We start from the raw sequence: 25102 nt of genomic DNA, 5'->3' as shown, positions 1-25102 counted from the left end.
AGTAACTCCAAGATCGCAGGTGGGGAACGAGTGTGGTAATAATATATTTTAAATCCTGTCGCTGCACTTTGAAACATTTAGCAGTGGCGCGACGAGCTTAACTGCGCTACAGGCGTCAATGTAAATATCTGTAACTACGACGAAAATGCTAGCCCTGGTTTTTCTGTGAACTGCACCGCTCTTTGCAGCCTTGAACCGTTACTGTCTGTACTGTAGAAACCAGTCCCTCTGCAGTCTCAACCAAGAGCCACAACTGCAATAAGTCTGAGATACTGTCTCTTAGATCAGTAGTTGCAAGTTTAAAGAGTATGATTTCTTTAAAAAAAAAAAAGGCATCAAATTATACATTCATGGTTATTGCCAAATACTGCAACTGTTGCAAGCTACTGTATTTTCTCTGCATTATTCTTGTGTTGAGTCCAAAGCAAATTATGTTCTATCAATGTGCTAGAGGGGGAAATTTTATATTTGAAGCATTTGTTTTATAAATTAAAAGATATAATTCAGTGTGTACAGAAAAAAAATCAATCTTCGACAAGACCGAGAGTTGGGAGTCTGATGTGGCATTGTTTGGTCTTACAAGATTTAGTCTTAACATCCTAGGTAACAACTGTAAACCAGTAAACATGTTCATTGTAATTACTTTGTACATTCTGTTTATTGATTTCTGAGTGTGTGGTATCTTTCTTGACTCTTCTGGAAATTATGTGAAATTGAAATTGTACAGAGAAATGGATATTCTAATGCTTAATATGATAATCATCTTGCACATTAGAAAATTAAAATGGAAGCATTGCTGTCTTTTGATAATGAAAATCATGCTATATTTCATTTTCCATATTTCAATATAGCTTGTGCCCTGTCCAGTGTTTTACCAGTCAAAAGCAAAGGTAGTGTCAAAAGTTAATGTTTAACATCCAAAACACCTCAAAAATGCCACAGTATTCAGCATGGGCTGCAGCAGTCTATAGGCAGTCTGTGCTGTGTATAATACTGGCTTCATGCATCCAGTATGAAGGTGGCAAAACCCTTGCTTTTCACCTCTCTGCCATTTGCAACCTTTGATTCTTTGTTGGGACGTTTCTTGAAAGGCGAATTAAAACGACTGACAAAAAGGATTCATTTGCTTCTCCTTGAGCGATCAAGCTTAACCAAACCCGAGGCAAAGCCCGAAAGGTTAGGTACAAAAGCTAACCTGTAAAAGCTTCCACCGTGTCGCTGTCAGGTTTTGTAGATTTCTAAATAAAGCGCATCGCCATTGGTTACACCCAGCACAACAGTCTCAAACACTCCTGACGCGAGGAGTGTCTGGTGAGGAAAGAATGCGAGTATCCTCCGTGAGCATGCTTGATGAGATTCTAGCCTCGCAGCTTGGCAGATGCGCAAGTATGTGACTGCAGCATGACCTGATGACATTTCTGCCCCCTTAGACCGGGATCAACCGCTACAGTGAGGGGGAAAAAAATTAAAAAAAAAACAAAACAGAAAATGCTGGTACACACACACACATATATATATATATGGTCCTGACTTACAAAGAAGGTGAGGAAAGAGGAAAAAATGACAGTCCCTGACGATGAGATGGGCAAGAAGAGGGAGGAACATCGGAACATTGCAGGATCACCAGGTGATGTCATCGTTCATCTCGGACAAGCATTTGGCTAGGTGTCCGTCACACTCCATCTGGGTGAACCTGGAGGTGAAAAAACACAAATGTTCTTTAAAAAAAAAAAAAAAAAAAGTTTGTTCTCAATTATGATGAGAGTGCGTGCCACATGGAACACAGAACTTGGAGAAACATGATATGAATTACCACTGGTGAATGAATACAGGGAGTCTGTCATGATTTACAGGTCTTTTGGTATCCATCTAATGATATCTCTCATTACTGTCCATCCCTGTCAAGATACTTCATGACACAGGAACCTTACAGCACTGAATTATGATGAACCATTCTGGCTCAGACAATTTAAAGAATAAAGATCACGGGTGTTTTAGGTCATCAGTCTGTGCCGATTCCTTAATCCGAGTCCTCTCATTGCCTCATCCCACTCGCTGCGCCCGGTGTAGCCGATCCACACTCAGCTAAGATCAGCGTGGCTTTATGAAGAGCCATTTTGTTTCGTTTTGGGTTGGTGTGCAGGGAGAGAGCAGCGCTGACTCCTGGCTCCTTCCTCCGTGGAGTGTCGGAGCGTCTCCTCACCCCCCCCCCCCCCCCCGGTGCCGTCTCCAGCGCTTGCGGGCCTCGGGCCTGTCAAACACGCGTCACGGGGCCAACGGAACACGGCTCACGCCCGCCCCGGTTCTGCATCCCTCTGCACGGCCGGCCTTCTCTCATGCATTTTTTACACGGCCTGCTAATCGCGGTTTAGAGTCCTGCTGCGTCTCACCCACTCTTTCAGCTGGAGGGCAAAGCCAGTGCAGGAGGCCCGCTGGAGGAGAGCGCAGTGCAGCGAGGAGGGGGAGGGGGGGCTGCTGGGAGAAGAGACACTACAGCAGATTTTTCAATAACGTACTTTCTAAGAACCACCACCAACACCTCGCCTGCCTGCCCCTGCGCTCAGACGGCTGGGTGGGTTTTACAGTAAGATCTCTTCACAACAGGAGAGCCCCCCAGCCAGAAAAAAAATAATAGAAAAACCGCGACCCCGATTCGCATTCTCCTTCTTCCCCCCTCAGACAAGGGCAGCCATTGTCCGGGAGAGCCCGCGCCAGAGTGCGTACAGCAGGGCTGTGTTGCTGGGCCAAGGTACACAGTACTGGCTGGAAGCAGGGCGGGCTGCAAGGCTTGCTTCCACAGCCAGCTCCAGAGCCCCTGCCCGGCACAAAGTCGGCCTTGTTCAGAGAGCTGCTGCAATACCCAGCAGCCCAGAGCTCTCCTCTCCCTCTTGTCGCTTCTGTGACTTTTTGACCGATTTCGCTTCACACACTCTCTCTTTTTTTAAAGTAGGATTTCTCCCTATCATTTTTTTTTTTTTGCCTCTTAAGAATTTTATGCCGTCATGGAACATTGTGCAGGGATGCAAGAAAACAAACACTAATTTGGTCAAATTTCCTCAGTCGCATACATATCTACTGCTTCAGTGAGAGGTCCTCTCATTCTCTAGACATTGTACAGTGCAGCACTGCAAGAAAATAATGCACTAATTTCACAACGAGGACCTCTCATCCAGCTCAAAGTCTACGTTTTTTTTTTTTCAGCTTTTATGTGTTATTTTTCACCCCAAAATCAGAAAATCTCCAGAAAGCAGATGAAAATTCAATTCCACAGAGGTACCGAGATGCAGTAAGCACAAGTATAGTACAGAGATACTAGAGTATGTTTTTTTCAAAACAGGGTCACTCCATGTGGAACCAACTGACTCTGCTTCTTATTACTGGTATAATTTCCATAAATCTACAGAAGAAAACGTGATACTGCATATTCTGTACGGACCTCCCATTCAGGGGATCTAGGTAAGAACCTACCCCCATTCAGAAGATCTAAGGTCGGGATCGACCCCCACTGAGCAGAAAGAGGTAAGGATCTAACCCCATTCAGGAAATCTACGCGTAGTGATAAAGAGCTGGATTTGGTAATCCACACGTCGCTGTTTCCATTCCTGGATGGGCCACCGCTGTTCAGATTAAGTACCTTACCCTTGGGCAAGGTACTTAATCTGAACAGCCTCAGTAAACATACATCAGGATAAATGGATGATATGTAAACTGTGCAATTTGCTCTTGATAAGAATGTCTGCAAGGCAAATGTAATGTTTACCCTCCCACTCTCCATGTCATGTGTCATATCCACGTCTCTGATTAGCCAGGTGACCTTTATATCAACCCAAATACGGCTGACAAATCGTTTTCTTTTTGCTGTTGTTACATAGGGAAACTGAAAACATTGGTCTTGGATAAATGACAGAAATTTTACAAAATTTTAATTTTGTTAGCCTGAAACATGTCTTGGAGACAAAGTGACCCTGATCCACTGATCTTTAAGCGATTGGGTGGCTCATCTCATGACTGTTGCCAATCCAGATGAGATAGGTATCAGTACAACAGCATAAGTCCTTACTCTGTCTCCCAGGTAACATACATACATAAGCTGCATTTCCCCTGTTCTGTATTGGCTGCATATGTGCTGTTCCAGCACATTATAACATGGTGGCTCGCATCTGAAATGATCAGTTGAGCTCCAACAACTGCTGATCCCACACCATCTTTAAAATATTTTGGTACCATCTACTGTACGCTCTTCTATATCTCTTTGTAAATAAGAGAGTGATGTTGCTCTCCACATGTATGAGTTTGCTCGCTCACAGACCGCAAGACTGTGGTGAAAGACAGTATATATGGACAGTACAGTGGAGGTAAAATCCTCTGGCATGAACTATTGATGACGTGCACAAAGACTCCGCTACCCAGAACTACTGTGACTGAGGCTGTAGTAGTTTACAGGATATAACCTACACGCGCTGCTTCTGATTTCACCTGGGCTCCAGGCAAACTGACGATTGTTTTGGCTACTGCCCAACATTCCATCAGTTTGCACCAGAAATGACTCCGGATTGCCCCAGGTATAACTGACCTACTGCTAAGGAGGGTCAGTAGAAAGACACCGTCTGAGGACGCCTTTTCGGGTTTGTATTCCTGGTTTGATTTGAGACATGAGAGGAAGACAGGAAATACGAATATCCGCTATTTTGTTACACATCAGCTTTTCTGGTGGTGTTCCACTTTTAAACTGGGAATGAAATATGGGGTAGAAGACCACGGTCACTGCCAACCAGACGAGAGCTTTCAGCCTTACCAGTAATCATTAAGTTCATCAAGACCGCCTGCACAAGACGAGACAGATAAAAAGCTACAAATACAGGAGACAGACTCCTTCTGCTGCGCTGTGGGACTCACAAACATCTCTCAGTCAGCAATACGGATTAGACAAGTAAAATCACTCTGCTATCTTGAAGGCTGGTGGAGGAACAAAAAAAAAAAAAAAAAAGAAAGGAAAAAAATCAATAGAGCTTGAGAGACTGTCAATGATTGAAGGGTCTCTCAGCACTGGTTCTCAAGGTAAACTCGGTTTAATCTCTGCAACTGTGGCTTGGACTCACAGCCAAGGCCTGTGTCCCCAGGGAAGACACGACGTGGAGGGACAATGACTCAAACCCCCCCAGCCCACGAGAGCTTGTTCTCTGCCATTCTCCGTTCGAATGGAGAGCTATTTTTACCCGGAGCCTGTGTGCGTGTGTGGGTGCATTAGCCTGCTGTTGGTCTTATTCATACCCACTGTTGAGAAGGCTACACTGCAGCATTACAGGCTGTGCCTCATATTCTTCTGTGAAGCAAATCAAATTCTGTGGAATGGAAATTTAATTTAGCGAATCCCTCCTGATGCTAATGTAAAAAAGGCTGAAAACAGTGCTTAATAATCACATATTTAACATGGCTTTATTTGTTTTAAAGAAATAATGTTGTATTAACCTTCTTCAACTGTAATGTTCCACAAAAATACAATATTTGCTCACAGAAAACACCTATCATTAATCCACAATCATAAAATACTCCAAAACAACGTAAAATATTTTAAAATTGGGCTTCTAACAGTAGAGATGGTTTTAGAACAGCATTAACATATACAGTAAGCCAACAAATGTGGAGTTTGATAAAAGGATCAATCTAATTGATTATCAGAAAATTGGCTCTTTTTTTCTGCATCTCTGTTATCCCATCAGAACGTTATTCAAATGGCAGATTCAGTTCTACATGGGCTAGTGTGAGACGACATTTCTGACAAGGTCAAAGATGCATAGAAAGCGCCCGTATCTCCAGCCCAGGAAGAGATAGGCGGGAGAAGGCGTCTCTGTGTCACTGCCTGGACGTCACCTCCAGAGACAACTCTGCCGTTGGCGTGACACTCAGCCTTCAGCAGTACTGATCACTACAGCCACCTGAGCTGCGTCTTCCCACTGCTTCTACAATTCCAAACCATTTCCACTATTCCTTAACGGCTGCTGCTAAGCAGCTCCATTAAAAAGCAACTGGTGCTGTTGTTTAGCCAGGACTGATCATCCTGCCAATTTACAATACCGGTTTTTATTCTGTATTTTTTTTTCTGCACAGATAGCAGTGATCGGTAGCGGTTTTGTTTACACGGGACCTGTTCACAACTTAACTGCTTAATTATTTACTGGGAATGTCTTATGGGAGCAGACCTTCGGTCATCAGGATCCGCTAACTAATTATGTACTATATCAGTCTACTGGTGGGATACAGCAGTAATGATAACACCTGCCACTGCTCCACAGCCTCAGACAGCAGCATCATCACCTTCCTGGAATGCTGAACCTTGTTTAAGGAACTGAGTATAATTCAGAGCGCTGACCTTTTTTTCCCGTCCACCCCTTGCGTCTAAAAATTCACAAATGTGTCCAGATTTACACTCACACGCGTGCGCATGCGATGACAAATAGGGCCTTATTCATAATGCATCAGTGAAGAGCGTCAATCTGCTCGGCGTCTGTGCCGTTTCGAGGAGCGGAGCTCCGGGGGCGGAGGAGCGTGTCTGTGTGAGGCGGCGGCCTTACCCAGCGGGGAACGGGAGCAGGCACATGGGGCAGCTCTCCATGGTGGCTCCTGCGCCCGAATTCCCAGCGCCTCCCACAGCTCGGGACGTGCTCCCCTCCTCCTCCTCCTCCGCAGGGGATTTCTGGCGGCTGGTCTCCTCCGCCAGAGCCCAGCTGTCAGAGCACTCCCCCGCGTGTGCAGGTAGCTGCTGTTTGATCACGCCTCCCTGGGCTCCGCCACTCCGGGCTCCCTCTAACGAGCTTCTCCCCTCCACTGTCGCATTCTCTTCACGTATGCCGACAGCCGAGGAGCACGGCCTATCAGCACGTACGCCCCGCCCGTCCCCTCCCACCTTGGCCTGGAAGGGTGAAGGGGCTTGCGGCCGATTCTGCTGACCCTTGTGGTTCTCCTGACGGAGACCGGGAGGTCCCAGGACTCCCAGACCGGTCCCTTCTCCTGGTTTCCCCCGGGCAGAAGCAGCGCTCAGCCGACCCTTTTTGCAGCTGGGGTAAGGCTGCTGCTGGCCACACCTTGGTGAGGTCTCCGAGTCTATGAAAAGGGGGTCTGGATGATACCCAGCAAGGTGGGGCTGATCACCCGGACTAGGGTCGTGCAGGACTGTGGGGTCAGCAAACGGTCTGGGTGGCAGGGGTAAGGGGCCCACTTCTTCACTGAGGCTACACCACCTCCATTCAGTTGGCTCTTCTTCAGAACATCTCTAAAGAAAGTGAGACAAAATTTCTAGTTCAAGTGCAGTTATACTTAATTTTCTTGGGTCTTACAGTAACTTTTTTAAATACTGTGGTTCTGATAACCATGGCACAAAAACACAGCTTGTCATTTTAAGAACCTGAAGCTGTTAAGTCTCACGCATTTAAAGTAAAAAAAAAAAAAAAAAAAGATGTTTCAGGACTGTCATCCCAATGGCAATGATTTCATCACGTCCCGGCTGGAGCCCGTGCCATATGTCTGTCGCATTAGCCCGCCGCAGGAAGGTTACAGCGGAAACGGCGCTCTTCTCGAAGTGCCCCTGGAATAAATAATTTAGCAAACGCGAGCCTGCATCAGCTACCTGTCAGGGAGATCGGTTCATCTGCCGTGCATGCCCTAGAACTGCCACTCACACAGAAAAAGCCAGCCCGCTGCGGGCTGGGCGGACACTTGCCCCCGCCGATGCGCGATGCGCGACACCACGCTGTCATTTTCTCTTCCAGAAGCTTCCTTCACAAGTAATAATAATAAAAAAATGGCAATCTACAGTCAGATGGTGGTGGAAAGTTGAAAATGGTAACGTACCATTGGAGAGGGCAGGGGGAGGTCAGGCACTACCTCCCAGTCACCCTGCCCCAGATTGGGGATGGCAGACTTTAAGGTTGAAGCCCAAAGCTTTTCTACATCGAGGAGGGCGGATCTGTCCCACCATCCTTCAGTGATGCAGTCCTGTGGGCTGCAAATACACAAACACAAACAAATGCTGGTGGATGTCATTAAAACCACACGGAGAGAGAGACGAAGTTCAGCGCAAAGACGGCTAGCTGGACACCTTAAGGACAGTTAATTTCTGTAATGAACACCACCTGTTCCGTTTCAGCGAGCGCGAAGTCTGTTCATTTATGCATTATTCTCCCACGTTCGGAATGTAAATTTAATGAGGGTGAATATGTCACTCACGTTTGCATGCATGAATTTCAAATACACAAGATCCCATCCTTATGTCATTTACCTCACATTGCTCCTCCCATCTTTCCTAAAACCCAAGGGATGCAATCGGATTTACCAGGCATTGTTTTTTTTTATCTATTAGCAAACATATTTTTTGTGTGTCTGTAGCTAGCTGGCTAGCTACGTTTCTACAGTCACTGAATTATTCGCTTCAGGTCGGGTTCATCAGATGTACACAATATTGGGATATCTCACTAATGAGGAACTGTAGAGGATTCTGAATGGTAAATTCTTATGCAGCTTTCCCCATTATAACGACCTGTCTATCATGGTTTACGTTATTTCACTTACTGGAACATTGTCCTGGCATCAGAAAACTGACAGCCAGTACAGAAGTGTCAGTCATCTAATGCTATCCATCTTCACAAGTAACTGCCTCTGGTACCTATCCAATCCATTCTGCAATTTTAGCCGGATATCTATCTAGCTTGACATATTAGGCTTTATTGTACCATGCAGTGTAATTAGCAAGCTCATTAAGTCTGTTAGTTTAGCTTAATTAAAAGCTTACTCTTCGTTTGGCTTTGAGTGAAACTTGTCTCCACGAGTGTCACACGGCGCGAAAGAAATCTGTTCTTCGCTGTTCTTTTTCAAAAAGATGGAGGGATATTCACTTTTGGACTCTTGAAACGCCGGTTTCTTCCTCTTCAGTTTCAATTTTTGGTACTTTTCAGACATGGCTTGTTAGCTAGCAGCTATTTGCCACACCGCTCAGCTTTTCTCTCGCATGCAAACACTCGCAAGTGGACATATACTGTACACTAACTATCATAAATAGTTCATAGCATTCATAGCGACTTGTAACCACAATAACGCCGATTAAAACAGTACAAGGAGTGTTAATGCATAAAATGTTTCATAGTTGCACCAGCCATTCACCAGCTCCCATTCATTGAACGCATTGGCAACGGGACACTGCGCGCCTGTTTACAAAGTCTGCACACTTCCGTCAAGACGGTGCGCACAGAATCACGGGATACATGGCTCAAGTTCATAGCTGGGTTTGTAGTTACAGTCAATGATCAGAGGCGTGTTGGAACGAACGTCCATAATCAAACGTTTTTCATCTGTTAATTGAATTATGTAATACTTCATTGGTGTATAGCGCACGTTATTCGGTAATTTGTTTGCATAGTGATGCACTTATTTGGAAGTCGCTCTGGGAGCGAGCGAGTCTTCTAAATGATGTAATGTAATGTAATGTAATGTAATGTAAAATTCTATTATTTAATGCAACGTTTTGTCATAAAATTAAATTAAATGGTGTCCAAAACAGAAATGCACAATATTACATCCCGCACGATCGTATTTTGCGTAATGGAAGCTATATCCTTGCCAGTGCAATCAAACTTTTGTGAAAATTTTCTACACCGAGGACAAGACTTTACGTATTAGTGTTAATTAAAAGATAATGAGTTTGAAAAGAAAAAAAAATTGATAGAAATTTTGCGAACTATGGGACTAATGAAGCAGCACGTTCACGCGTGAATGAGCAGTGGCACGCGAGAAGCCTGACTTGTCACTGCAGAATTATGTGCCATATATAGTTTAGATGAGAACTATTCGCGCACCGCCGCCCAATTTATTTACCTGTCACTGACTTCTACACAAACTTTTACTAACTCCATTAAAGAAAAATTACAGACAACTGCTGAACAATCTTACTGGTGAAAAGGTTATCTCGATTAGTTCTTTGGAGCTCTAAGTAATATGATGGACTATTATAATATATTGCTAGTTTATAACTTGCAGTAGAAACCTAATAATTACCACTACGTCTGCATAACAGGGAGTATAAATTAGACTTCTCTTAAGAAAATAAAAGCAAAGATCCGAAATAATTTATTTAAATTCACCATTTTTTTTTCTAATTATACTTTAAAAAGGGAACATTACAATATTTTGTTTATAAAATCAGTTAAAGGAAGCAGCATATAGCAGTTGATTTTTATTTAAAATGGCTTGCTTATTAATAATAATAATAAAAAAAAAACACAAACCAATCAAAAACAGGTCTGGCATATTCATCAAACAAAGGTAAGTACTCTGTCTCGTCTGTTTGTTTCTCAGTGGCTGTCTGTACTATAGATCTGTTCTATTTTTGACTGGTGTCCATAAGACCTTGCTACTCCCTGCTGTTGCTCCCCGAGGCTAAGCAGGACTTGGCCTGGTAAACACCAGGATGAGAGACCGTAAGAAAGAAATGGGTTACTCCTGTCAGAGATGGCACTGTGTTGTGTGAGTGTAGTCTACGAGGCACTTATCCCTCAGGACCAAATAATGACACAAGTGTGCTGTAGGAGATGCCATTTTTTGCAATGGTACATGTTGTAACTGTAGGTACAGACAGGGGAGAGACTTGCACGCTGCTATACAAAGCACAGTGTATGGCCTTTGCCAAGTGCATAAGTTCAGACTGTCTCTCTGTGTTTTTTCCATATTATAAAGACCATAGAAGCAAAGGGGTTGTTTTGTGACATCTTAAGTTGAGAAATTGGGCTCTAGAGCAGAACAAATAGCTGCTGTAGATGTACAAACATCTGGTCAGCTAATTTACTGTGTATTGACTCAGAAGATAGTTGGTCCTGATTGCAAGCAAGTAAATACATGTCATGTCCAGTCTGCTTTAAATAAGCATGTGCACTCATTTAAGTTCTCATTGGCCTTTGATTGGCCAGTCAAGCAGGCTAAGCACAGAAGCTAAACTTAAGTTGCCTAGCAGATACTTGCTAGCTACCTCTGCTCGCTGGAGGAACTGTCAAGAGAATACCATAGCAACTCAGCGTCACACACCAGTTATAAAGCAGAGGCGCATGAATAGTCTGAAATTAAGGGCGTTTTAATGAGGGAGTAAGTTTGTTTTAAAGGGCAGGATCTGAAGGAGAGCAGACCCTGAAGGCAAGAGGGAGGCCTGGGGCATTAGAGTAAGGAGCCAGGGAAGACCGAAGCCAGTAAAGCATAAAAATGTAAGAACTTTGAAGATTCAGCGGATGTTGAAGGAGAAGGGCAATATTAATAATATACTCTCTTATTATTGTTTATTTGTTAAAAACAGTGAACAAGCAACAGTGAGCCATCATATCCAATTAAAACTGTTTCCCTAAGTGTAAATCAGGTATGAATATCAATGATCAATGCTAGATGTTGCCTCCCAGTACAACTAACAACAGCACGCACTGTGGATGTGCTAATTCTCGCCTTAGTTAAAATAGCAGAAATGAAGGAAGAAAGAAAAAAGTAGCACTAGTATAAGAGAGTCATGAAGATATGAGTACCCTTTGGGAAGGAAAGGCAGAGATAAACTCATCTGGGGGCCAAGGTGACATAAGATATATGTGGGGAAGGCAATCATGTCAGTGACAGAGAGCTGAATGTAAAGGAGGAATGAGAATAACTAAGACAATGGATCCATGGCATGTAGCTCCTAGACAAGATGAATGTCAAGGTGATGTCCATCAGGAGAGCTGGAGAGCGTGAAGCCTGGGAAGAAAGGCAGATTGCTGTGTATTTAACATGAATGTTAGAAACTACAACAAAGGGGGACAGAAGCAAATTGGAGCAAAGTGACTTAAACAGCATTAAATGTGATCAAAGAGGTGGTGCAGGGATGGTGGTAGGTGGGGCAGAAAAAACCCAAAAATGAATCAGACGCAGTTGCAGGGCCAGAATGTCAAGGTGGGTGACAACGAACAAGCTTGGAAGAAAGGCCTGCAAGTTTTGATGTGCTCTCGGGTATTATCCATGCCTCAGTGAGAGCAAGATAATCTGCAGAGAAGGGGGGTGGGAAGCAAATTCAGAGATGAAATCGGCTTTCTTCGAATCTGGCTGGCGATTCCAAAGTGCAGCACTGAAGAATTATAACGGAGGAGAAGAAGAGGGGAGAGGAATGAGGATGAGATTAGGATAAGACTGTCCATGTTTGGCAACCTTGCTGTTGGACTCGGGCATCTTTTTTTTTTACACAAAATCAAATTGGGAAATGTTTTAGATCTGAAGATTTTGGTGCTCCGATTTCAGGCCTCTTTGGGTTGATAGATTGCTGAAAGCAATTAGTTATTGGTAAGTTCTTGACCTGAATTAAAGTGGATTGCATTTTATAGGTTACAATCTGTGACTACCATGTTGGATTTTCCTCTTCACAAAATGGCCCAAACTGAGTAAGCTTTATCTCTAGTCCTCAAGCTTTTAGCTGTAGTCTACCTTCCCCTCTATCTATCCCTATTTTCTATTTAAAAAAAGCACTCTACACTAGTGTAGTACTTAACTCAGTATCTTACTGACCTCTAGTAGTACTTTTCAATAACTACTCTTAGAATTGTGATGCAGTTATTTGGAAGTTGCTCTGAATGTCTGCTAAATGGTGTAATGTAATGCAGACCTCCTGGTTGACACCCTATCACCCCTTCAGTACCCATATTATTTAATTTTGAATCAGCAGAAAAAGTGAAGATGTTGATATAATGCTCCTGAACTTAGCAGCTGAAGCTAAGGCAGTGGCAATTACAATGCTAGTTCAGAGTAAAATGCAAGTCAACACATCTTAATCAATCAATTCTCAATATAGACTCCATTGATTAAATAAATATGTGTGCCATTTTAAGAAGAATTCAGTGTTATTTCTTTAGTTGTCATTAAGAATATTTTATCGATCACTGATGTTTTTTGAAGTACCAGAACTGAGACCTGTACATCCTATGTCTGTGGTATCATTTCTGATAACAAAGTGCCCTTATGGAATGCATATAATGTCTTCAGCCTTGTGTACCTGTATCTGATTTCACACAGTACACAGTGTGACATCATGTGAAATAAAATATAAAATGTCTGACAGTGTATTTTATTATTTCACCATGAAGATGTTATTGGTGATATTAAAAAGGGTATTTTTATAAAAATAACTTCATTCCAGAACTAGGCATTGATCTTCAGACATACACACTAGTCTGAATCAGTGCTCAGGTCTCAGAATGGCCTGTCATAGATGTGCTTTTCCTGATGAAAATGGTCGATGTTTTGCCTTGTAAAAAAAATGCCAATGGCACATCTAGCCAGAGACTTTTTTTCTAATTAAGTGCCACTGAATGGCAGATACTTCACTTCAGAATACACAGACTTTCTATTCCTTCCAGCATGCTTGATTATATACTTACCCTTATTTTGTGAGTGCATGTTTTTGTTAATTTTGCAGCAGGCATTTAAAACCATGGTCGTTTTAAAAATAACTGCCTTTATTTTTCCAAGGCAGTTTGTTCCCATGGTGACCTAGAGCTTGGCACTTTTTACGGTGAAAAACAAGTCTAGCCTTATTCTCTCCTCCGAAGGACCAGCTCTAGCACCGGCTATAGAATGTTTGTAGCCTAGTTATAGCATAAAGCTCATTATTTACCCAGTTACTTCTCTGCAACTAACTAACAGCAGCCAAAGAACTGACGGTAAGAATAAGTAAAGAATAAAATTGTAATCCAGATTGTCAGGGTTTCAAACATGGCTTTAAGCAAGTCAAATTATTGATTTGAGGTTTGAATCCAATGAACACACCTGAAAATCTTGGAATATATGAGCAATTTGAGGTTTATGATACATTACCAAAAGCATATTCATAGAGCATTTTTCTAACTCCCACATTCTATCTGACTCTTTTCTCAGCTTTGATTCTGAATCAACCAAATGCACTGCATGTAGCTCTTGGCCATATGTCACTAGTACATCCTTTTGGGAGCAAAGCGTTGTTATTCAAAGACTGTCACCCAAAATATATTACCTAAAATATGTTTGAAACAATGCAATAATAAGACAGGCTATTATTTAAAGTCCCCAAAGAGAGATGAAAATGAAGTGATCCTGAACTATTCGTTCTCATGGTCTGAGTCTGTAAAGAACTGTAGATAGAAGCTTGAAAGCTAATGGTAATCTCATGGAGAAACTTTAAGCTCTTGGACTGAATGGTGTGCCAGCTTCAAGGCTGCATGGTTGTGTAATGGAAAAGACAGGCAGAGCTGGAAAAAGGAGAGCAAAAAAGAGGGGGAAAAAGAGAACGAGAGCGAGAGAAAATAAAACACAAAGGATCCTGCCGCTGGGAAATAGGTGAGGCAAATTTTGAAATTTTGCCACAGAAGATGAGAATTCCAGAAAGTAAGACTGCTGACACTGGTTGTCCTGCGCAGCAGATGTAAAGAAAAGTACAATAGCAGATGAGAGAGTCATGGGTGTCTGGTTCAACACTGGGAGAGGCGACGGAGAGACTGTGTCCAGGAAAGAAAGGTTATGTCATTAGGATTTGTGATGCAATGTTGTGAGTGGTCGCCATGGATACAGGAAGGAAGATGGAGGGTAAAAATAGCAGAGCTAACCAGGCACCAAAAAGCATACTCTTCTGACTGGGGACAGAAAGGGAGGGGGGTTAGAAAGAGAGAGAGAGAAAGAAGAGGAAGGTTCCATCTCAACAAACCGTTTTATGAATCATTAAAAAGGGAGAGGCGTTTGTTTTTCTTCTCTACCCCCCACCACCCCGCCCCCCTTTCTTACTCGGTCAGAGGGCGGGCCTTCGAGGTGGGGCGGAGTTTCGGGCCCTCTGCAGTGTACGCTTTTTTCCGGCCCGTATCCGTTTCCAGCTCGCCCCCTCACCAGGATGCCAGAGTGAAACCCTATAGCAGTCAGATCCTATTGCTTCCAGGACCCAGTGTGGGAGCGTCAGGCTGCCAGAATGATTAAGCCCCAGGTCTCTCTCTTTCGGAAAAGGTCACAGATCTGCAGCGTTGGTTATATCATCTCTCCGCGAATGTGGAGAACCCACGGCCTGCTCCGCTGGACGCATTTCTGCCGCAGTTTAATGGGAAAACAGAAACTTCCTCAATTCTGCTGGCATCCATAAAAAATAAAGAGGGCTCTGGGGTTTCCCATTCATGCTGTACGTTCAGAACCGTGGAAAATCAGCCGACTCTACATCCCTCTAAGGCTGACCCTTCAGAGGGATCCCAAGGTGTTCCTGTTGTGGGATGTTTTGTCCATACCTCTGGGAGTTCCCTGGAGTCCTCCCTCTCTTTACAGAGATCTTTCCTGGAGGGAGAAGAGCTCTTGTCATCCAAAAGTGAATTTTCTTGCCCTCCATCTTCTCCAAGTCAAGGCTGCTTCAAAGAAACTCTGTCTCATTCTTGATTAAATCAAAGCCATTTCATGCATTTTATTGGCTTCTTCCTTCAGTGCAAAGGGCATTCATAAATTTTGTTTGACAAAATGATTGAAAGTAGCTTAAAGGATGAGAGGATTTTTTAATTAATGACTGAAGTCAATACAAATGAACTACCATGTTGTGTTGCTGTGAGCATATTGTTCCTACTTTCATGTTTACAATCCAACAAAACCACTGTCATGTTGAATCTCTGTCCTCACATAATCGTATTCACAAAAACGAGTGTTGACATGACAGTACTCATATGGACGGTTTATTCTCTTACAGATGTTTATAAACTTTGTGTCATTTCAAAACTGCTGGAGTTTTACACTTGAGCTACACTTGAACACATTAGTGCTGGAAGGTTCTTTGAGTATTTTCAGAAATCAATCCATTAAAATGCTTCATGCACTGGCCTTCAAATACAAAATAGGATACTAAATAGAAACTTTAAAGAAAGCACACAGAAGTGCTCAAGTATTAGAATTATGATTCATCCTTTCAAATTAGATATTACAGGATAACATGGGTGTCATACATTCATTTTTAGAAATCTCTCTTGGGGTTCAAATTTACTGACCCCATAAGACAATGAGAGATTGAGTTCACTCTGGGTTGAACTGGCCTGGGTTTGAATTGTGGTTTAGACAACAGAACAGCATCTTAAGCAGACTATTTTTACCTGAATTACTTCCTCAGGTCCATAGCTCTCCACACAGGTTCCTGAATATGGTAAGTAAAAGCTTATCTCTATGGGTTAAGCTGGACATGAGTATTCAGCTAAACACAGAACCAGCTATAATCACAGGCTAAACCTCCTGAGTCTGTTTCATTTTCCTGATGTCAATGCAGCAGGGAGAACCTCAGGGAATCTGGAAGGGGTGCCTGTGCCCATCCAAACGCTGATGCATGTTGTATGATATTGATAATCATTGCACTTATTGACAATTATAATAGTTAGAAATCACGGCTCATTGCCAAGGGCCACTTGCAAGTATGCATTACACGGATTTTATGTTTAGACTTTAGTTTTACTGTGCCTACAAGTAAATAAATAAATACCAAATTAATATTGCTTGAATTATAACAGATTGATTTACAAGAATATGGAAGAGAGGCTCAAAAACCTTAAAAACTAAAAAAAAAAAAATAATTCTTTAATCTATCTTTCTTCTAACCTCCAAGCTTTATGGGTTCTAACTGTGGTCAAGATACTTGGACACAGTGGCTCTAATGAAAAATGAACAGTCTGGAAAAGTTACAGAATAGCCTGTCACTTGTTGTCATGAAATCTCTCTCTTGATCTTACAAGCATTTATCCAATCCTCTTTTTCAATGCCACTTCGAGGGAGAGCACTTCTCAAGCTAATGTAAAATGCAGGATATCCATCTCTTTCACTAATCATATTAATGGTCTTCAAACATGTCACAAATCACACCGAACCTTTACTTCAAAGACTGACAACCCTCAGTATTCACAATACAGACACCTTCAAAAACCATATATCGACTGATCAATGTGCTCCAGTTTCATAAGCAATTTTTATAGATTCATCAAAAATCCATATAACTGTAATCACCGCCACCTCTTCCCCTGAATGTTCCTTGGTTAGCTCCACATCAGATATGGAATGCATATTTAAAGAGGCAAAGCTGTGTGATGTGATTTCCTACCTTTAGAGCAGTCAATATCCCTTCTCTAATGTTTGAAGTCAGTTCTCAGTACCCCTGAACTGAACCTTCAACCTGATCCACACAACTGAGTGTTCAAGCCAAGAAACCCACTTAATGACATACAGACAAAAGACTCATCACTCTCACAAACATACAAACATAAACTCAAACACTTCGCTCAGAATTTTCCATATACTTAATGTATCTTTATGCACTAACAAAGATGGAAATTTAAAAAACTCTGTGTCACAGCAACAGCGATATGGATGTACTATAGGTCCAACATGAAGGTCATTTTAAGGTGAATACAGCTCCATACATTCAAGGGACCTCATGTGAGCTCATACACGAATAGTTATAGGCACTGCATTAAGCTTTTTGTTGCTTTAACTGTATAAAAGCTCAGATACCATGTAACAGAAGTGTTATACACAACATATGGGAGCAGCTCCTTTTGGGATGGGCCCTCCAAATATGGACACTTGAATCCATTTCTCACCTCTTCTTGACATAAACATTCTGCTTCCCAATCTTAAATACGTAGGGGTGGCAGTGTAGCACAGTGGGTAAGGAGTAGGGTTGATAACCAAAGGGTTGCTGGTTCCATTCCCTGCTGGGGCACTGCTGTTATACCCTTTGGGCGAGGTACTTGACCCACAATTACCTCAGTAAATATCCAGCTGTATAAATAGATAACATCAAAAAACTGTAACCTATGTAAGTCACTCTTGATAAGAGAATCTGCTAAATGGCAATAAGGTAGCATAATGTAACTTTGGAAATGGCTTTGCAAATGTTCTTCTACCAAACCACTGCATTCAATTGTCACTAAAGCCCAAGAGCTTCCTATTTCTCTCTCTCACACACTGAATTTACATACAACCAGGTTGAACTGCAGTGTTCTTGATGTTTTTATGTGCTCAGTGTGGTCTCGAGTTGTTTGTGCTTAACTGGAAAAACAAACATTTGAAATATAATTTATGTAATAAATTATGTAATATCATAAGAGAAATAAAGCAATGTACACCTAACATGCACTGATCTTAAATCAATTATCTCTGGATTCTTGAAGAGGAAGGCAAGGCTTTCTGCATTAAGCCATCTGTTAATGCCATTGATAATTATTGTGACTATTTAATTGATATCAGCTACAGACATTGTGATCACCACTTCCTGTTCATATGCAAATAAACTATAAGGCGTTCTCCTTGTTGTCAGCACAAGCTAATGATGTCTTATACTTTGAAACGAATGCCTCATCCGTCATTCATTTGCTTTATGGTAATCGTAGATAATTTCAGAAAGCGTAACAATGTGACACATCATGGGGGGATTAAATACCTGTGGCTGCTCTTCGTTTTTCAAGGATATCAAAGCAACAAATATAAAACAGTAAATATTTGCAACCTGATAGTGAAAACAGCGGCGTGGTGGTGACGTATCACTAATGAGCTATTAAAGCAACAAGCACAAAGTTTGGCAAATTATAACTGACCCACCCGTGCAAGCAAAGCCAATTGTACCATTTTAGTTTTTATGGTGGTCTAAAGCCGCGTTGCAAAAACAATCCGACAACCTATGAAATCTTTAGAGCCATAAAATAATACTAAAACGGCATTTGTGTGCTTACGGTGGTTGGTTGATCCTATTTCGACTGTGATCTTCCACTCAAACGTTTCTCCAAGTTGCCATGGAGTTGCAGTTACATTCCCAATCTGCTAGAGGGAGCTAGTTGACCAATGAACATTATAATGTTTCGCACCTTTAGCTGTCGTGGTCACCAGCATGTTTTATTACAGAAAAATATGAGAAATATAGAATATGTTCACAGATATGCATGTTGTCTTACGGACATATTATATAGTGCAAGTGGAACTCACCTCTTTGCAGTAATTAACTGCAACCAGTATTCAGGGTGATCAGATGGGGCTGATCGGGACCTCAAGAGTCCTTGCCCTTGTACCAGAGAACCCTAAACACCTACAAATCCCAGCGCTCTTGTAAGTGTTACTGTGGTTCGGGCTACTCTACAAAGTCATTAAATTGAGAAGAAGATACGAAAGGACGTATATTTCATATGTTTGTTACCAAGATTTTGGTTTGGGTGGAGTTTTTGTCAGCATAGGCTAATGCTACTGGTGGACTCAGAGATCAAATCGACGACAGATTGACAATATGAAATTAATGCGAAGACATACGGTTGCTATACACCAGACACCTTCTTAGGAAAAGAATGATTCAACACACTGAACAGGGCTTGACGGTAAATGACATAATAGATAACAATCAGACACACTTTTCTTTGGTTCCAGTTGAATACAAACGAGTAGGTGGACTTGACCAAGAAAAATTGTGAGAAACGCCGCTCTTTCTCCGGTTCAGGAGTTTAGAGTCTCACTGCTTGTGCTGGGCTGTTGGCCTTGACGCTACAGCTGAAAGGTGGAAGTGAAGAAAAGATTTTATAGTAGATATTACTATATTGAGGTCCAGGACAGCAGATTCATATTTACATGTACCTCTTCATTATACAAATAATGTGAATATGGCATATCCAGGACAATGGAAGACAGACAACAGACTACTATGCGACTGTATTCCGTAAAACCACTCAGAGCGGCGATGCCCATTCGTTCGTTCTGTAATTTGATCAGCATGCACGTGCCAAGTTAAGACTACTGGAGACGGGAAGATGTGTATATTGCTAACATCGTTTCGTGTCTTACTGAGGAGTATTTCTACATGTACATTGCTTCTGGGCGAGCTTATCACCACGCACAACCTTTGGACACCGAGCCCACATAAACACACACACACAAACAGTCGCACCATTTGAGATGGGTCCCTGACTGAAAATACAGTAGCTGCACAGCATACCAGCAATAACTATTTATTCTAATCCTTATGATAATGAGCCCCGATAATTACACATGTTACCTTGCCATTCATTAGTTTTGTTTAGATTCTGACACACCGTTTTCCCCCGCTTTGGTTTAGCAAGCAAAGAAGCAGTTCAGAGTTCGTAAAACGAGCCTAAATAAATAAACCGCAGCCAGTCGTAGAATTTGCATTTCCCCTCGAAGTCTAAATTAGACTGTCTGTTGCAAACTCCACCCTTCCTCTTTCGGTTGCAGACGTTCTTAGCTGTGAACCAAATGATTCACTGTGCTCTGTACTCATTTTTTTCCCTCTCTGTCTTTACAGCAGCCGCACAGGGCTGCTAAGAGAAGAGGGGGGAGTGACGACTTGTTCCTGGAAGAGCCAGCCTGGGGAGTCAGTCACATTCTTGGCTGGGATTCAATGACTGAGCCAGACACACACAAACAGTGAGAGAGGGGGGCTGCGAGGGAGAGAGAGCGAGAGAGAGAGAGAGAGAGAGAGCGAGTGAGTGAGCAAGCTAGCTCGCTGGCTGGCCATCGCGAAATAGACATAGCTTACTGCAAGGGCAGACTGTGTGGATGCAACGTCTACCACTGCGGAAACAGGCATATAGAAGAGGGACAGAAAGTGTGTGGACCGTATTTTATTGCCGATATCTAAAAAGACGAAGCTCTACTCAATAGGTGGATTCTTTTTGTGGAACTTGAAAGTGTATATTTCCTTTACTAAGGGATCAGAAAGACGCGTAGGTAGATATGGACTGTAGGGAGCCTATTACTGCAGGGGAAGACGTGCCGGTGTTACCATACGCCTAGTAGAGGGAATTGGAAACGCACTACTCCGGACTTTTTTCGTGGATGTTTGATGAAGCGCTTTCCACCTTTTTCTAACTGCGAGAGACCTTGGATTTACAAGGAACTGGGACCTATCGGGGCTCTTATTTGCGTTAGTTTCCTCTCGTTAAACGGAACTTTCACGATTGAAGTAGTACGAAAAACATGGAGACTGTAACTCGACAAAGCTTCCAACCTCATCCAGGACTGCAACAAACTCTGAAGCAGTTTCACTTGAGTTCTATGAGCTCGCTCGGCGGCCCGGCGGCTTTCTCCGCTCGGTGGCAACATGACCTACTCTTCAAGAAGGATGGTAAAGACCCGGAGCCCGTCCTTCACCTCCCCATGCAGCCTCCGCCGGTGATGCCGGGGCCTCTGTTCATCCCCTCGGACCGCTCCACTGAAAGGTGCGAGACGGTCCTGGAGAGCGAGACGATCTCCTGTTTTGTGGTCGGTGGCGAAAAGCGGCTGTGCCTGCCCCAGATCCTCAACACCGTCCTGCGGGATTTTTCTCTCCAGCAGATCAACTCGGTGTGCGACGACCTCCACATCTACTGCTCCAGGTGCACGGCGGACCAGCTGGAAATCCTAAAAGTCATGGGGATTTTGCCCTTCTCGGCACCCTCGTGCGGCCTCATCACCAAAACGGATGCGGAGCGCCTCTGTAATGCCCTGATTTACGGGGGCACGTACCCACCGCACTGCAAAAAGGAGTTCTCTGGCTCTCTGGAGCTTGAGCTGACGGAGAAAAGCTTCAAGGTGTACCACGAGTGTTTCGGGAAGTGCAAAGGACTTTTCGTTCCAGAGCTCTACACCAGCCCGAACGCAGCTTGCATTCAGTGCATGGACTGCAGACTCATGTACCCGACTCACAAGTTCGTGGTCCACAGTCACAAATCGTTGGAAAACAGGACTTGCCACTGGGGTTTCGACTCCGCCAACTGGAGGGCATACATCCTTCTCAGCCAGGATTACACAGGAAAAGAGGAGAAGGGACGTCTCGAGCACCTTTTAGATGAAATAAAAGAGAAATTTGACTTCGCGAACAAGTACAAGAGGAAAGCCTCTACGGTGAGTTTTAGTAGCCTTTTGCGTGCCGTGTGTCTGTTTTTGCGTTTTGTTGGTCACATTTTTGTAAGTCGGCTAAAGGCTTATTGGGGGCTTAATGGTGCCCTGTGTGAACTTGTGTTGAGGCTGTGTCGAGATGGTCAATAGTCTGAAGCAGCCAGCCCTTCAGTTCTTGTGTCCGGGACATAGCAGGCTTGCCTAACTTACTTATTTAGAGCATGCATGTAGATTAATTTACCGTATATAATTTTTTTGCACATGAATATGGTTTGTTATATTTAAAGAATTTTTGCAAGGCCATGCGCTCCCCATTGAAATCATTTAATGTAATGCGTAAATTTTGCCGTTCTCGTCTATATTCCGCCTATGCAGTATACTGCTACAGCTTGTGTCGTTGCTTGTGTTGTGACGGAATGTTTTTTTTGTCGGGATCGGCTTTTCCTTTTTACTTTAAAAAGGTCGTATGCGAGTTAACCGCGACTGATAACCTATTTGGTCATGCATAACGATTTGAAGAATTTACATAGAGCTGGGTGGGTACATAAAGTTTGCAGCGTATTTTATCAATTTGTTGCCCGATTCAGATGTTGAAATGGTTGTTACAAGTAGGCTATGATTTTTGCCTGCTCTCTCCACAGAGTATTGTTTTCTTACGGACTATCCAGTGAAAAGAAAATAAATAGTCATATACAGTGATGTAATGGAAGTGGCGTTTACAATCGGGGACAACTGGCTCGGGAGGCAGTCTTAACCCCAATTTAATTAAAGTTGACATACTGCTACTAATTATCCACTAAGAATAACAAAACGCCTTTTATGACTATGGAACCATTATTCGTCTGTGTAGCACCTCTGCAGGTGTTAAAAGCCTCATTTGAGCGGTAACAGGGAGGTTAAATAACTAGCCCAGCCCAACCTGAAACTTCACTCTTTCTCATTGTCACTGTCTGTATATATTTTTATATTTAATATAGTTTAAGGAATAAATTAATTATTCATTTGAGAGTAACACAGGTATGAAATAATATCCTTTGTGGATTAAGGAAATGATTTGCGAAAGATTTTTAATTACTCAATTTTAAAATGGTGGAAGTTGTTTATGGTTAAAAGGCAAAGCGACAGTAACAATGTAGTTAATTTGCAGATAATGTAACCTTCGACCAGTATGTCAGTCCCATACACTCTCTGGGTCGCCTTCCCCTCTCCTAAACCTCTGAAACATCCCACGGCGTACCTCTTCCCGTTTCGCAGTGTGCTGTGGAAATGATTGAAATACGAGAGTTAGCTCAGACTGTTATCTCAGGTACTTGAAGGTGGATGAGTTTTTAATGATGGACCCATCCCTGCCTAATGGTGTGCTACTTAGCAAATTTGAGCTCGCAGAGGGTGGTCAACGGCGGAGCTTTTTAGTTGGGGAGAGATGCCAATTGTTATGTCTGCTTTGAGAGACCATTAGCTGTAGCACTGCTAGATTCTCTCAACTTGGCCCATGTACCACTGGGTGTATGCATTTTGACACCACGATTAAAAATCATTACATATTTTAGACATACCCTAATATTTTTTCCCAAGAATGACTATTATTAAAAGATATCCAAGACGTCATCTGACCACTGTAATATATAAATTATTATTATTATTATTGCGGTCTCGTTTGTTGTATATATCCGTGAAAGTTTGTGAAATAAATGGATATTTCTCTTAAGATTTTTCAGCCCTGCTTGTTTTTACACGCTCTCTGCCCATGAAGTCAAAATGTTTTTATTGACGTATAGCCGCGTTAGTCATTTGTGTGGAGGATATTATGATTCAGTGTGAGATATACATGAGAATACATGATTGAAACGATTCACTTCATATTCACATTTTCATATAAAATCTTCAAAGTTTTAAAATGCACGTACATTTGTGTTCCTTCCCTTTCACATTTTGCCTTTTTAGCAAGGAATGACTGAGCTAGTGTGAGTTACGATGCACTTATTTTAAAAACTCAAAACTGTGCTTTTGTGATCAGGTCCTGGTTGAGGGTCTGAAGGAGTTGGTCATTTTGTGTTATACTAATGCATTTTCCCCTAGTTGAGTGTATTTGCAGTACCTAAATTTCGCATGGGTAAATGCTCTGTGCTGCAGTAGAACATGTGAATGCAGAAATGGCCTATGGGTTGAAGTGAGTGTAGTTTGGGTTTCCATTGAAGATGTTTGACTAAATATGACAATTGAGCATACAAAGGGAGTTTTACGAAACGCTAGATTTAGGTTAAGTCTTGCTCCAAACACCCCTGCCTTGCTTTTTCTGACAAAGATATTCTGTTAACTACAGTGTTTAGCTTCTGGCAGTTTTTGGCCAATATAAACCTGACTTCTGCATGGAGAGATCCACTAGCAGCTTGCAGACAGAAACCTTATTGTGTCCACTGGGGTAGAGGGGGATTAAGTCTGTGTGCTGGTGGGGACAGATCAGGGCAGAGTGTCTTCCCCTCCTCCCCAAAATAAACCCAGTAGCAGCGCCCCCCCCCCCCCCCCCCCCCCAAATGAAAGACAAGAACATTCATTTGCATGAACTGTTACACTTGAATGGAATTGATGAAGCAGGGACAGGAGTATTGTGGTGGAAACATAATATGCTTCAACAATGGGTTGCATTGAGGGACCCCCCTGCCACACACACACACAGACACACACACATACACAACACACACCCCCCCCCAAACCCCCTTCCACTTTGCTCTTTTCCTTGGGGAGGGGGGTTGTAAGAGGTGTTACTAGGGTGGTAGTGGTATTGGGGGCCGTGGGGGGGGGGGGGGTGCTGGGTGCTCTGGTCTGTTGTACAAACGAAATGGAAATGTGTACAAACAGGAATTGCGTTTCTGCAGTCTCCTTGCCCCATGCCACATCGCTGCAGAGATTCAGAGGGCGCTGCAGCGTTCATGGTGGCCAGTTAGGCTGTCCGCTTATCTGCGGTCACTGGTCTGAAACGTGGCCCCGCTGTCTGTCACCATTTCGGTGAAAGGTCCTGGGAGAGTCTTCCTTAATCATATCAAGTTTGCAGTAAGCGACTGTTTTACCTGCCAGGGTTCACCCCCGAGTGGTGCACATGCTTAGTAGCTACAGTGTCCTGAAGTAAACAATTCAAGTTTCACATTTTGTTTGTCTAGTATGCATTTAAATGTGCGACGTTCAATACATTCCCGTTTTTGTATCGGAA

The 25102-nt window shown here is 42.8% G+C and overlaps 1 protein-coding gene across 1 annotated transcript in view; it reads left to right on the top strand.

Moving 5' to 3' along the window:
• The first annotated feature begins 20539 nt into the window (after nucleotides 1–20539).
• skia (v-ski avian sarcoma viral oncogene homolog a) overlaps nucleotides 20540–25102 on the top strand; it is a 73796-nt gene continuing 69233 nt past the window's right edge. The window contains exon 1 of the mRNA XM_036533205.1: nucleotides 20540–21900. Coding sequence (XP_036389098.1) covers nucleotides 20995–21900 — 906 coding nt within the window. The 5' untranslated portion in view covers nucleotides 20540–20994. The remainder of the gene's footprint in view (nucleotides 21901–25102) is intronic.

This window comes from Megalops cyprinoides, chromosome 7, assembly GCF_013368585.1.
Source record: "Megalops cyprinoides isolate fMegCyp1 chromosome 7, fMegCyp1.pri, whole genome shotgun sequence".
Taxonomy (NCBI): domain Eukaryota; kingdom Metazoa; phylum Chordata; class Actinopteri; order Elopiformes; family Megalopidae; genus Megalops; species Megalops cyprinoides.
This window is presented reverse-complemented; position numbering and strand designations above follow the sequence as displayed.